This window comes from Dermacentor albipictus, chromosome 1 (genome assembly GCF_038994185.2).
Source record: "Dermacentor albipictus isolate Rhodes 1998 colony chromosome 1, USDA_Dalb.pri_finalv2, whole genome shotgun sequence".
In the NCBI taxonomy this organism is placed as follows: Eukaryota; Metazoa; Arthropoda; class Arachnida; order Ixodida; family Ixodidae; genus Dermacentor; species Dermacentor albipictus.
Window position 1 is genome coordinate 82624365 of NC_091821.1, and position 12827 is coordinate 82637191.

The following is a 12827-nucleotide window of genomic DNA, read 5'->3' on the forward strand; positions in this document are numbered from 1 at the left end:
GGTTACCACGAGCTTGCTCCCCTCACCCCTTTCTCCTGGCGCATACAGAAAGACAGCACTCATCAAGCTACCATCCTTCTTGGCTCACCCTTGCACACTTTCTACTCAAAGATTACAGTATGTGGGACGTGATAGGATCTTATCACACTTGGAATTTATTCGAAACATGACCTTGCTCCGTTTCAAAGGTCGCTCGTGGTCGCACGGCGTGCAATCGTAGAAGTGTGTTTGCAACCAGCCGTTTGCAATTCAACCATTGGACCATCTGCATCTGCGGAAGTTTCCATTTATTGTGTCGGTATTCCTTCATGGCAGCAATGAAATTTCGTTGTATTGAAATTGTGTATAAACATACTTCGTCACAATGAGGTTTATGGACAAGAAGTTGTAAAAAGTTAAATACTTTGTGATATCAGGAATTTCGCTATAGTGAATTTCGTTATATTATGGTTTAACTGTACGTTACATGCATGATCCCCATTAACTGACACAGATTTACCAATAGGGCACACAAATGAGTTCTAAATTCTATAACAAAACTGCTGAGCTTCACGCTGAACAGACAGTACAATTTATTTATTCAGCTAACAACATGACTTTCCTTCCTGACTGCCCCATAAAAGAAGAGCACAAGTTCAAATCATTGTTCAGTCACCAGTTTAGATGGTCTGCATAGTATGGAAATGCAGAAGACTAATACACATGACTATGGCTGTGTGGGTGCCAGTGAACATGCACATCCCACTAAATTTAGCAACTTCAGATGAAATTAGTGTTTTGGCCCAGGGTGGCACAATTCGCACAGCACTTCCATCCCTGCAGTCCCTTCCATCCCTTCAGACTCATTTTGATCACCTGGCCACTAAAGAAAATGAAGGCCAAGCTTCTTTTTTCTGAACTTTATGCCAAAGCCTCAAAGTTGGTACATCAGTGTGATGCGGACTTTCAAGTATGCATTTTCTCATACCTGGTGCGTTTTGTTTCAGGAAAGTTATCAAAATTGGCTAGGTTAACAATTTTGCCCTAGTTTAGAATATACTGTAATCTTTCATCAGCGATAAACTGTTAACTAGACCCAAGTAGATGCTCTCAAAATCCATGACGTCACAGCGAGCAGGAGCTGGAACTTCAGGGTGGTATAACTACCAGTCCTCTGTTTTCGCATCTTTTCTGGTGCACCTAGTCTCCTCTGAGAGTAAGATAGGCCATCTTGCTGTTGCAGAAGCATAATTTATTAATGCTTAAGTTCATATCCTTTTATAGTGTCACAATGAGAAAACATTCAGCAAGATCATACTTCTATTTTGGGAATGTATTACTGTAAACATGAAATCTCTGTTTCACATGTCGTGGCACCACCTAATGCAGTGGGCTGCAAATTTTCACTTAGGTAGAACTGCAGATTTTTTGTTAGTTAAAATGTTCAGGCATGAAGCAGCATGCCACAACACCCACACATTTAATCAACTGATTTTTACAATGACAGATAATGTTCTACACCATTATTAGAGATTCATTCCATTTTGAAATAGCTTGCACAATGTACATACAATGCTGTCAACACACTCAGTTGGTTGCCCTCTCTCTTTTGCTGTTTAGCTGATAAAAGGAAGGCAATAAGCACTCAAAGGTGACAGCGGCATACTAACTATCCTCCCTAAAAGGTGACATTGCAAGTAGCATGCAAACAGGCCACACTTCAGTAATTTTATTCCAGTGAAGCGCGTTCCAATTCGAAGGCCAAGAACTACGAATCACTTTCCTGGGGAGCATATGCATAAAGCACTCCACTTACATGTATATTATTCTCATGCATTTTGTCAATGACAGCCATGCTTGAGGTTGCAAGCTCCATGGCCACCATGTCAAGAAAGTCCTGCATGTTTGCAGAAGTGGAGATTTAGTAACCTGTGACAAATTGTGAACTGTGTAATGAAAATCAGTGGCAACAGGGAACCTGGAAGACATCACTGCAGGGAAGCCAACACAAAGTTTATAAACTGTCCATCTAACCTTCAATCTAATGAAGCCAATGGGACACAACCATTCTTTCGTTATATCAAGAAGTTTGTTAAATCAACAACAATTAAAACACTTGTGCAAATTACATATTCATTCAACAGTGAAAAAAGTAGCTATTTCTGGCTCCGTGGGCTTCATCAGGCTAAAGAACTGTGGACAAGCACTGACTGCACTGACAACTCAAGCTCGCAATGCTGACGCATTGCAATAGGAAGCTTCGTAAAAGAAATGTTCGACCAAAACTGGCATGGTAACGAATGCACTGTAGCAATACTTGAATAAATTTAGAGGCATTTTAAACATTACACATTTCCTGTGACGTGTTTCTTTACCAATACCTTCTCCAATTAAACTGGCAAGAAGTTCACTGTAAGGATTTCAACTTATTAGGCTCTGTGAATGTGAGTAGAGGTTATCAAAAGCACTTTGTCAAATTTAGTAAAGTCAGGTTGTGTAAAACTGAGCCAAAATCGAGAATTTATCCTTAAAGCAATATATGTGATCCGAGTTTTTTTCTCGCAACACTTTGGTCATGATGACAGTGCCACTACACTCGTTAGTTTTGTTTCAAGATAAAAGGTGATTTTAGTATCAAAAGAGTACAAATTCCAGCACTCGCTGTGCTTCCAAAATAGACCAAAATCACAGAATAGGCAATGCTTCACCAAACAAAAAATATGACTCATGCCTAGGAGTCACACATCACAACACATGGCTAAAAATTGAGCCCCTGAACACCACAAGCAGAAACAGACTAAAGCTGAAATGTTCGCACATTTGCTTCTTCGACAGTTGCAACTGTATAAGATGTGGTTTGACATGATTGAAGCAGCATGAATAACAAACACAACGGAAACAAGCAACAGGATGAATTGCTGAGCATTTTAATTTGTCTAGCCCCACTGTCTTTACCACTGCAATGCTTGAAATGTGACAGACCCTTCTTGTTCATTGTTTGGCTGCATCATGTCTGATGCTCTATTAAAAAAAAAAATTGCATACTGTAAACACATAATGTTTTGCCATTTTTGCGAGCAGTCTAACACTTACAGGAGCTTTTTCGCATATAGATTTGTCCCGATCTCAAAACACACATTTTTGATTATTATTTCAAAGATTACTAAGCTCTCTGAAAGCATTAAATCCTGAGACTGCAAATGCACATGAATTTACAGTATACAATGTGCAACACTCGCAGTGCTGGTATTCAAAAGGATTGGGAACTTCAGTTGAAAAGATTGCACTTACTACGTCCTGCTGCAACTCTTCTAGCAGCTTTTGCTGCCGATGAAGACTAGGCATCTGGACTTTTGTTTGCTTGCGGAGGTTGTCCCTAAGGGACAACAGCATTTTGTGACTGCGACAGTTTTTCTTGGGCCACACCGCACTCAGCCTTGCATTCCGCCTGCAGGAGAAGTGAATCCTGTTTCTGTTAAGTTGCCCAGCTACAGCCTGAGGTGTGTTGAAACTCATACACGGTAAAGCTTAAGCAAACTGAGGGTCTCAATCTTTTCTTAAATACGACCATACAAAGCCAGCAGACCAAGAAGCCAAATAAAGCATAGAGGAAAGTAACTGCTCTTTTTAATTTAAATGCAGAAGATAGTAGGAAAAACAAAAATGAAAGTGGAAAGCAACTCGCTGCAGGTAGGAGCTGAATCCGCACCTTCCTTATTACGTGTGCAATGCTCTAACAATCACGCTACTGCGGCGACTGTTCTATCATCTACTTTCTTGGGTATTTGTGTAAGTGTAGTACCAGATTTAGCCTTGAAAGTGCTAGTCAGCGCCACCACTAACAACCAAGGCAGTAGATATGGAACATCCTTCTAACCACAAGCGTCAACATAAGAGCAGGCAACTGGCCAATAAGCCCCCATGTGCTATTTATTTAATTAATTAATATATGGGGTTTTATGAGCCAAAACCACTTTCTGATTATGAGGCACGCCGTAGTGGAGGACTCCGGAAATTTCGACCACCTGGCGTTCTTTACCGTACACCTAAATCTAAGTACACAGGTGTTTTCACATTTCGTCCACATCAAAATGCAGCCGCCGTGGCCGGGATTCCATCCCGTAACCTCGTGCTCAGCAGCCCAACACCATAGCCACTGAGCAACCGTGGTGGGTCCCCATGTGCTATTTCATGGCACTAAGCGGAGAGCTTCACTATGCAATAAGAGACACGAATAAGGGGAACTGAGGGGTTTGACTCTTTGGTTGCTACAACAACATGAAGTCAACAAACAATTAAGCCATGAAGAGCACAGGAGAAATGTGTTATATGAAGAACAGTTAACAGAAACCTTTGTTATAACACCACTGCCTCGTTAGAGCCCTTGAGACACAAGGGCCCAGAGGCATGTGCCATACAAAACAACTATCACAGCGGCATCCTCTGGAAAGAGGATGCGCTGTAAATTTAATGGGCTTGTAACATGTAGGACAACATCATTTAAGAAATTGAGGACTGCTTTCGTGTTAAGAAACGGTTCTTTACCAAGAAACGTAGCCGGGTGAAGAGGGACGCAATGATGATATGCAAGAGGAAAATGTTTCTTTCTCTCAGATTCGGTTTTCCGACATTCCAAGAGGACGTGGAGAACGGTCAGCCTCTAGCCACATCGACCACAGGTTGGAGGTTCACTTCCAGTAAGCCGAAAATTGTGGGTACCAAATGTGTGCCCTATTCTGAGGCGACAGAATAGGACATCTGTTCGCCGTCATTTTGTTGTGGAGGGCCAAAAACCTAACTGTGGCTTTATAATGTGCAGTTTATTATTTCTTTCTGCATTCCACATGCGTTGCCAGTGGTTTCGCAGTTTCTTTCATAAGAAAGGCTTCAGATCTGTGACAGGGACAGCAGCCATAGTAATAATAGCTAGTGATACGAGTGATGTGACCATTTTATCAGCTACTAGTACATTACCCTCGATGCCTCTATGGCCAGGTACCTAGCATATTACTACTTGTCTATGTGATAAATAAATGTTGCATAAGAGTGAGTAAAGTTCAATGAAAACAGGATTTGTATGCTTTTATAAAGAAATTAACGCTTCTATAAGACTTAACAAGTCTGTGAATATTATTGTTCTGTCGAGTTTTATTTTTCTTTATATGTTTTACTACAGACAGTACTGCATAGGCTTCTGCAGTGAAGATACTTGTTAGCGGGTTCAATATGTCAGATTTAGAAAAAGAGGGACCAACAGCAGCATAAGATACACCAGCATGTGACTTTGATGCGGCTGTGTAGAATTCAGAGCAGGGCTACTTCGATTGAAGTTCACGGAAATGCATAGCGATTTCGAGGTCAAGTGCGTGCTTCGTGATCTCTACAATGATACATCACAGTCTATCACCTGCCACTCCAAGGGCGGTAATAGCTTAGCTGGAGGCATTAGGCGATGTTCGAGAACTGGGACATCCATTTCTTCGCTAAGTTCTCTTGCACGCAGTGACAAAGGAAGTCTCAAACAGGGTCTATTACGAAAAAGTGTTTCACACGTCAAGTCGTTAACGGTTGTGAAACACGGATGTTCCTTATTAGAGCGCACTTCAGCACTTCAGTCAGCCGATGCTAATTTCCAAATGGGAACACGGGGACGGTTGTCATGCTGCGTTATTAAGTTTAAAGTTATAGGGAAGTGCTCACTTCCAAAAGGATTATCGATCACATTCCATTCCAGATGAGGCATAAGAGAAACAGAGCCTATTGCTAGATCTATCAATGAATATTTATTTATATATTTATTTATTTATTTCGCATACTGTCAATCCCTCTTGGGATTATAACAGGAAGGGCAAGTACAAAGGGTAGTATTTACAAACAGAGAATATAAATACATTATATAATCATAAGTGTGTTATTGCAAAGGTTTTGGCTTCGTTAAACAAAAGAATTAAGTAGTTCATCACAAATGCAATACTTGGGTACAATATACTATAACAAAAAAGAATCTGAGAAAACAAGAAACCAAACAAGAAAAAGAAAAAAAAAACACCTGAACACACATGTGATATAAAATACCTAATGAACATGACAAACAGGATGCAGTCATGCGTATGATGCATCATACAAAAAGAACACTCATAGATTAAAGTGTTAGGCTATGAAGATCGGTAATAAACCTGAGTATGTAATTCAGAACTGTAAGGCAAGGAGATGTTCTTCCACTGAATTAGCAAATGTATCTAATGAAGGGCTGTTACTAATGGATTCACTCAGTTTATTCCACTCTCTTATCGCTAAAGGAAAGAACGAATTCTTAAAGCAATTGGTATGAAAAGAATGCTCATTGAGTGTTTGTGTGTTCTTATGCCACGTTGGACGTGTTTCAATTCTGGAGATGTATCTAGAGGTGTCAATATTAAGCTTGTTGTGCAAGAGCTGGTACATAAGTTTAGAACGGGCTAGTACATCTCGGTTTTGTACTGTTAGGATTCCGGTTTTGTTAAGTAGTTCAATGGGCGAGTCTGTTAATTTATGTTTCTTGTATATATTCCGTAGAGCTTTCCTTTGTACACCTTCTAGTTCTTTAATTAGTTGTTTAGTGTATGGGAACCAGATAACATTTGTGTACTCAAGGACTGACCTGACGAAAGTTTTGTAAGCCAGAAGTTTTGTATCGGGTGGTGCTAGTTGGAGGTGTCTTCCAAGAAAGAAAAGGCCTTTCATTGAAGTTGCTGTAATGTTATTTATATGGGAGTTCCATCTGAAGTCATGTGTTAATGTTAATTCGAGGTACTTGTGTTCATGAACTCGTATTAGTGGCACGTCGTTAACGGTATACATAAAGCTCGAGTTACTTTTTTTTCTGGTGATTGAAAGAACAGCAGATTTCTTAGTATTGATAGTCACTTGCCAGAGGGCACACCAGTTAGACACAGCTTTCAAGTGGTTGTTTAATGTTATGTGGTCATCATCTGAGTTAATATTTCGATAAAGAATGCAGTCGTCTGCAAATAGCCTAATGTTTCCTGTGATTTTTGTGGGTAGATCAATAATAAAAATTAGAAATAAAAAGGGAGCCAGAACGCTTCCTTGGGGGACTCCCGATGTTACCCGGGCTGTCTGGGAAATCTGTCCGTTCACTTCCACAAACCGGGTACGGTTAGTAAGATAGTGGCAAATCCAGTCAATTATGGGGCCTGTACCTAATGTAATCTCAAGTTTCCTTACGAGCTTTTTGTGTGATACACGATCAAATGCCTTCAAGAAATCGAGTAGGATGAGATCGGTTTGTCTTTGTTGGTCGATATTAAATGATATGTCGTGGGTTAGTTCCAGTAGTTGAGTGATTGTAGAAAGGCCTCTGCGAAAGCCATGTTGATATGGTGATATGATACTCTCCTTTTCTAAGAAAACGGTTATAGGTTTTAGTATGATGTGTTCTAGAAGTTTGCACATGGTACTCGTAAGCAAAATCGGCCGAAAATTGGACGGGTCGTCTTTGCAGCCTGACTTATATATTGGGACAATTTTTGCAGATTTCCAATCCTGTGGAAGAACAGATGATGATGATTTGTTAAATATTATACAAAGGTACTTCGTCATCCATTCTGCGTATCGTTTCAAGAAAGTGTTAGGTATTTTATCTGGGCCTGGCCCTTTTTTTTGTGTCCAGGTTTAGGAGAAGGTTCAGTACTCCGGCCTCCGTGACAGTGAGGGGGCTTAGTGTGCTGTTAACGGTGATGTCAATTTGGGGCAGTTTCCCATCGACAGATGTGAAGATAGAAGAAAAATAATTATTTAGTGAATTGGCGCTTTGTTTGCTAGCTTCGGGTGACACTTTGGGATCACTTGATACCTTAGGTTTAAGGTAGTTCCAGAATTTGCTCAGTGAATTTCTTAGGAATCCTTGAAGTGTGTTTGTGTAAAAGTTTGACTTCACTGCTTTATTTTAGATTTTATGTCTTGGATAGCTAGAGTAAGATTACTTCGAGATGAAGGTTTAGGTGCTATTTTCATTGATTTTTTCAGACGCTTGACTTTACGTTTGGCGTGAATGATGTCACGTGAGATCCAGGGATTGTGCTTCCTCGTTTTTTTAACTTTAGAAGGTACATACTTAGAAATACAATGAAACACAATTGTTTTGAAATCATGCCACAATGTTTCAATGTTTGTAGTGGAACGTATTGAAAGTTCTTCAAAGGCGGTAAATTCGTTAGATAAGTAGTCAATAATACTCGTATCGTCTGCTCTACTGAAGTCCGGGTAAGTGATGCGTGGTTGGGAAGGAAATGTATTCTGAGCAGGTACAACACATACAGTAATCTTATGATCAGACAGGCCATCAATGAATTCAAGATGCGTTTGTTGTAATAGGAAATTATGGCTCAAAAAAACTCAATCAAGTGTGTTAGAAGTAGTTCCTTGAACACGTGTGGGCTCTGTTACAATTTGGCTGAGATTCAATGAAAGCATGAGTTCGAAAAGCATATCAGCACTTGGTGAGTGGTGTTCAAATGTTTGCCAGTTCACATCAGGCAAGTTAAAATCCCCTAGAAGTATTAGTCTGGCCCCTAAAACGTTAGTTTGCGCATACAAACACAGTCTTTCCATCACTTCAACCTCACATGAGGGACTACGATAAATACAGCCGACGACAATATTGCATGTAGAAAATGTTAGTTCACAAGAAATTCCTTCCACTCCTGTGACATCAGGTAATACGATATAAGGGATTTCCTTTTTAATCAATAAGGTGACACCACCACCACGTGTTAATCGGTTCTTCCATATGATTACGTAGTTTGGTGGTGTGATTTCAGCATCCCTGATATCGATTGTTAGCCAGGTCTCAGTTAGAGCAACAAAATCTGGTTCAATACCAAGAAGTAATGCCTCAAGGAAGTCAGTTTTCTTTAGTATGTTACGCGCATTAATATTGCAGAAAGTTATTTTGGACGTAGCGCGTTGCGCCGAGTGCATGTTGGTTGCTTTTCTGCTTCCTGGTTTTTTTTGCTCGAGGTAGCTGAATGTGGTTGCATTAGGGCCACATCATTTGTTTCGTCATGCCATCAATAGAGTTCATCATTGATACGCAGTTTGTCGTAGGATAGCGATACCTTGTCCCCCGATTCTTTTCTAGCTTTCGCGTAGGTCCACAGTTTTTTCCTGATGTTTCTTACACGCCATGAAAAATTTTCGCCGATTGAAAAACTGCTCCCCTTCAGCTTATAGCAGTTGCTTAGAATTTGTGTTTTGTCGCGGTAGTCCAGAAGGTTCAAAATAACCGGTCTGGTTTTTTTAGCTGCTGGCCTGCCCAATCTGTGAATCCTTTCAATCGTTACATCTTCGACTTTGAGGACATTTTAAAGAATGTTTTTGTGCACTTAGTGTTCAAGTGAGCCTTCGTTTTCCTTAGCTTCCTCGGGAAGACCGTAAACAATGAGATTTGATCTTCTTGAGTGATTTTCAATGTCGTCCACTTTTAGTTCAAGCGATATTGGTGCTTTCTGGAGGCTGTTAATTTGTTCCATGCATGTAGAAACCTTGGTATCGAGATTGCTTAGGCTGTCAAGTTTTAAGTTGATGGATGTTAGACGTTCTTCCTTAATAACATGAAGGTCGTCTGCATTTTGTTTTAGCTGCTTGGAAGACTGATCATAATCAGGCCCAGGGTTACTTTCCACATCCCCTGCTATAAGCAGCAATTTAGAAACATGCATGCAAAAGTCAGATAACAAATTTGAAAGTAGCCTTGGGCATGGCAGCACAATTAGGCACAATTCATTGGATTGTAGGCATTTCCTAAAACAATTGCTCATCTGTATGGCAAAAGCAAACGGATTTGAGCTCATCGTGCCAGCAGAGCTACCATGCCCAGTGGTCTGTCGCAGTCTGTCTCCTCCTTTTATGGTCGGTGGTGCCCATAGCCTCGCTGTGGTGGAGCTAAAGTCCGTGACATCATCCAGCGTTGTTGTTGCACTGTGATGGTGCTGTAGAATGTGCTTATCCAGATAGAATGGCGCGGTAGGCACTTGGGATCCAAGATACCTTAGAAGATAGGTCGAGTTTGTTTTCACATCCTGGCCTTTTTCTTCGTACCCGGCTGGTCTGAGCAGTAGGGCGGCAATCTGTATGGCAAAAACAAACGGATTTGAACTCATCGTGCCAGCAGAGCAACCATGCCCAACGGTCCGTAGCAGCCTGTCTCCTCCTCTTATGGTCGGTGGTGCCCATAGCCTCGCTGTGGTGGCGCTGAAGTCCGTGACGTCATCCAGCGCTGTTGTTGCACTGTAATGGTGCTGTAGAATGTGCTTATCCAGATAGAATGGCGCGGCAGGCACTTGGGATCCAAGATACCTTGGAAGATAGGTCGAGTTTGTTTTCACACCCTGGCCTTTTTCTTCATACCCGGCTGGTGTGAGCAGTAGGGCGGCGATCTGATGGCAAAAACAAACGGATTTGAGCTCATCGTGCCAGCAGAGATACCATGCCCATGCCCAACAATATGAGTTGTGTTGTATGCTATAATAGGTCGGCTCCTTCTTATTAAACAGGCAGGCACTAGAGGTCAGAAGCGAATTTTCAATCAATCGGTCTCTCGTGTCACATTGCGAATCTCCCCACATCATGTTGTGGGCATTAAAATCACCTACAAGAAGGTAGGAGTCAGGAAGCTAATTAATTAGGTTATAGAAATCGTTTTTTCTCAGATGATAGTTAGGAGGTATGTATATAGAGCACACAGTCACCCGTTTGTTAAAAAGGATTGCCCAAACTGACACTGCCTCAAGGGGCGTCTGAAGAGCGATCTGTTGACAAGCTACAGACTTGTCCGCAACTATTGCAACACCACCTGAGGCATTAGCCTCGTTGCAGTCTTTACGATAGATTGTGTACTGACGAAGAAAGTTTGTGTGTGGGTTTCAGATGTGTCTCTTGAACAAACAGCAACTTTGGATGATGCTTGTGTAGAAGTTCTGTAATGTCGTCTATGTTGTGAATGAGTCCTCTAACATTCCATTGTAGTATTTGTGTCTCCAGTATGGTAAATGTGTTGTGTGCTATGTATTTAAAAGATAAGGATTAGCTCACGGATCTTTTGCAGGCGCCATGACGAGAGTTTTGTCTTTTTTGGAGTGGTTGAGAGAGCCTCGCCGCTCCTTGGGCACTGGTGGCGCCATCTGGCAGGTTGTTGTGTCCATCGACTCTTGCGAGGCGCTGCACACGCGCTCTTCCAAGCGCTGTGTTTGACGTGAAGGCATCGGCACATTGAACGAGACCTTTGTGACCACCTGCCTGGAGGTCGATGGTCCCTTCTTCTGGGATGGCGGAACAGCACAAGCTGTAGCCACCGGGGGGCCAGATGGCGTCACCGCCGGCTCACTGTGTGTTGGCCGGACAGCCACCAGAAGTCGTCATGTCGCCGCCTCTTGACGTGTCACATCAGCAAATGTGTTCTTTGGCAGGTGGGATACCCGCCTGCATGCCTCCTTGAAAGTTACGTTTTCCTTTACGTTTATGGTCACAATTTCTTTTTCTTTTTTTCCAGGATGGGCACGACCGTCACAGCTCCCCATCACAGTTTACACAGTGGAGAGTGTTCTCGCAAGATTCAGAGGTATGTTCATAGGCACTGCATTTCATACAGGTTTGGTGGCCACGGCAGCTCTGTGAACTGTGGCGGAAACATTGGCATTTGAAACAACTTAGGGGATTTGGCACGTATGGTGTAACACTGAGCTTGATGTACCTCGCCTTTATAGACTCGGGAAGAACACTTGAGCCGAATGAGAGTATCAGGTGCTTGGTTTTGAGTTCTTTACTGTCACGCCTCATCTTAATTCTTTTGACAGTGATAACATTCTGTTCACTGAAGCCCTGCAAGAGTTCAGCCTCAGTGAGCTCCAGCAAGTCATCATCCGAGACAACGCCGCGGATTGTGTTCATTGTACGGCGCGGGGTTACAATTACTTGGGTTTCCTCAAATGACACTAGTTTTGGCAATTTCTCATGCCGCTTCTGGTTGCGGAGCTCCAAGAGGAGATCACCGCTTGCCATCCTGGACGCCTTATAACCTGGACCAAACACTTCAGTCAATGATTTGGAAACAAGGAAGGGTGAAATTGTTCGAACTGGTTTATCTGCTTTTTGAGAATGAATACCATGGAAACGGGGGAGGATTCCTTTTGCCGACTAAAAAACTGGAATACTTCATCGGTGCGCCCTCTTTTCTGAGGGCGATCAGGGAGTGGGGGGATGGAACTATCCATAGAGGAATGTGTAGTTTTTGGCAATAACGCCAGCCACCCACCGTGGAGCCCTACAAGGGGACGCTACAGGAACTGTAAAAACAGGTCCTGCAAATGCCAGCTGTACGTTATCACTATAACCAAATATGAAATAACCTGGGTTGGCTATTCACACAAGGTTAACCCTTGCTGCCTGGAAAAATTGGAAGTAAAGGGAAGCCAGGAGAAGACAGGGAAGGTGGAAAGTGAGAGAAAGACGAAGGTTGGAGGGAGAGAGAGACAGGAAAAGGCAACTACCGATTTCCCCCGGGTGGGTCAGTCCGGGGGTGCCGTCTATGTGAAGCAGAGGACAAAGAGGTGTGGGGGCCTAACAGGTTCGAACACCCGGCATCGGCTCAATCCCCAGAATCCCCCTTTCCCCAGACATGGCTAAGCCGCGCACCGCTACACACAGGAGGGTCCAACCTTCGTGTGCTCAGGTACGTGGTGTCGCAACACACCAAATGTCTCCTGACGCAGACGCCCCTGCGCGGGTGCGCACTGAGTTTGCAATCATTCCAGGTGGGCACACTTTGGTGCTGCAGCCCCTAGATGTGT

General features: G+C 42.5%; 1 protein-coding gene across 2 annotated transcripts in view; it reads right to left on the reverse strand.

The window, feature by feature from the left end:
• LOC135907452 (uncharacterized) overlaps positions 1–12827 on the reverse strand; it is a 90901-nt gene that overhangs the window by 24882 nt on the left and 53192 nt on the right. Inside the window, exons 15-16 of one of the 2 annotated variants that reach the window (XM_065439141.1) lie at positions 3271–3445; positions 1796–1876 (exon numbers count right to left, since the gene is read on the reverse strand). In XM_065439141.1, the coding sequence (XP_065295213.1) occupies positions 1796–1876; positions 3271–3445 (256 nt within the window). The remainder of the gene's footprint in view (positions 1–1795; positions 1877–3270; positions 3446–12827) is intronic. The other variant, XM_065439142.1, reaches the window with a different exon arrangement.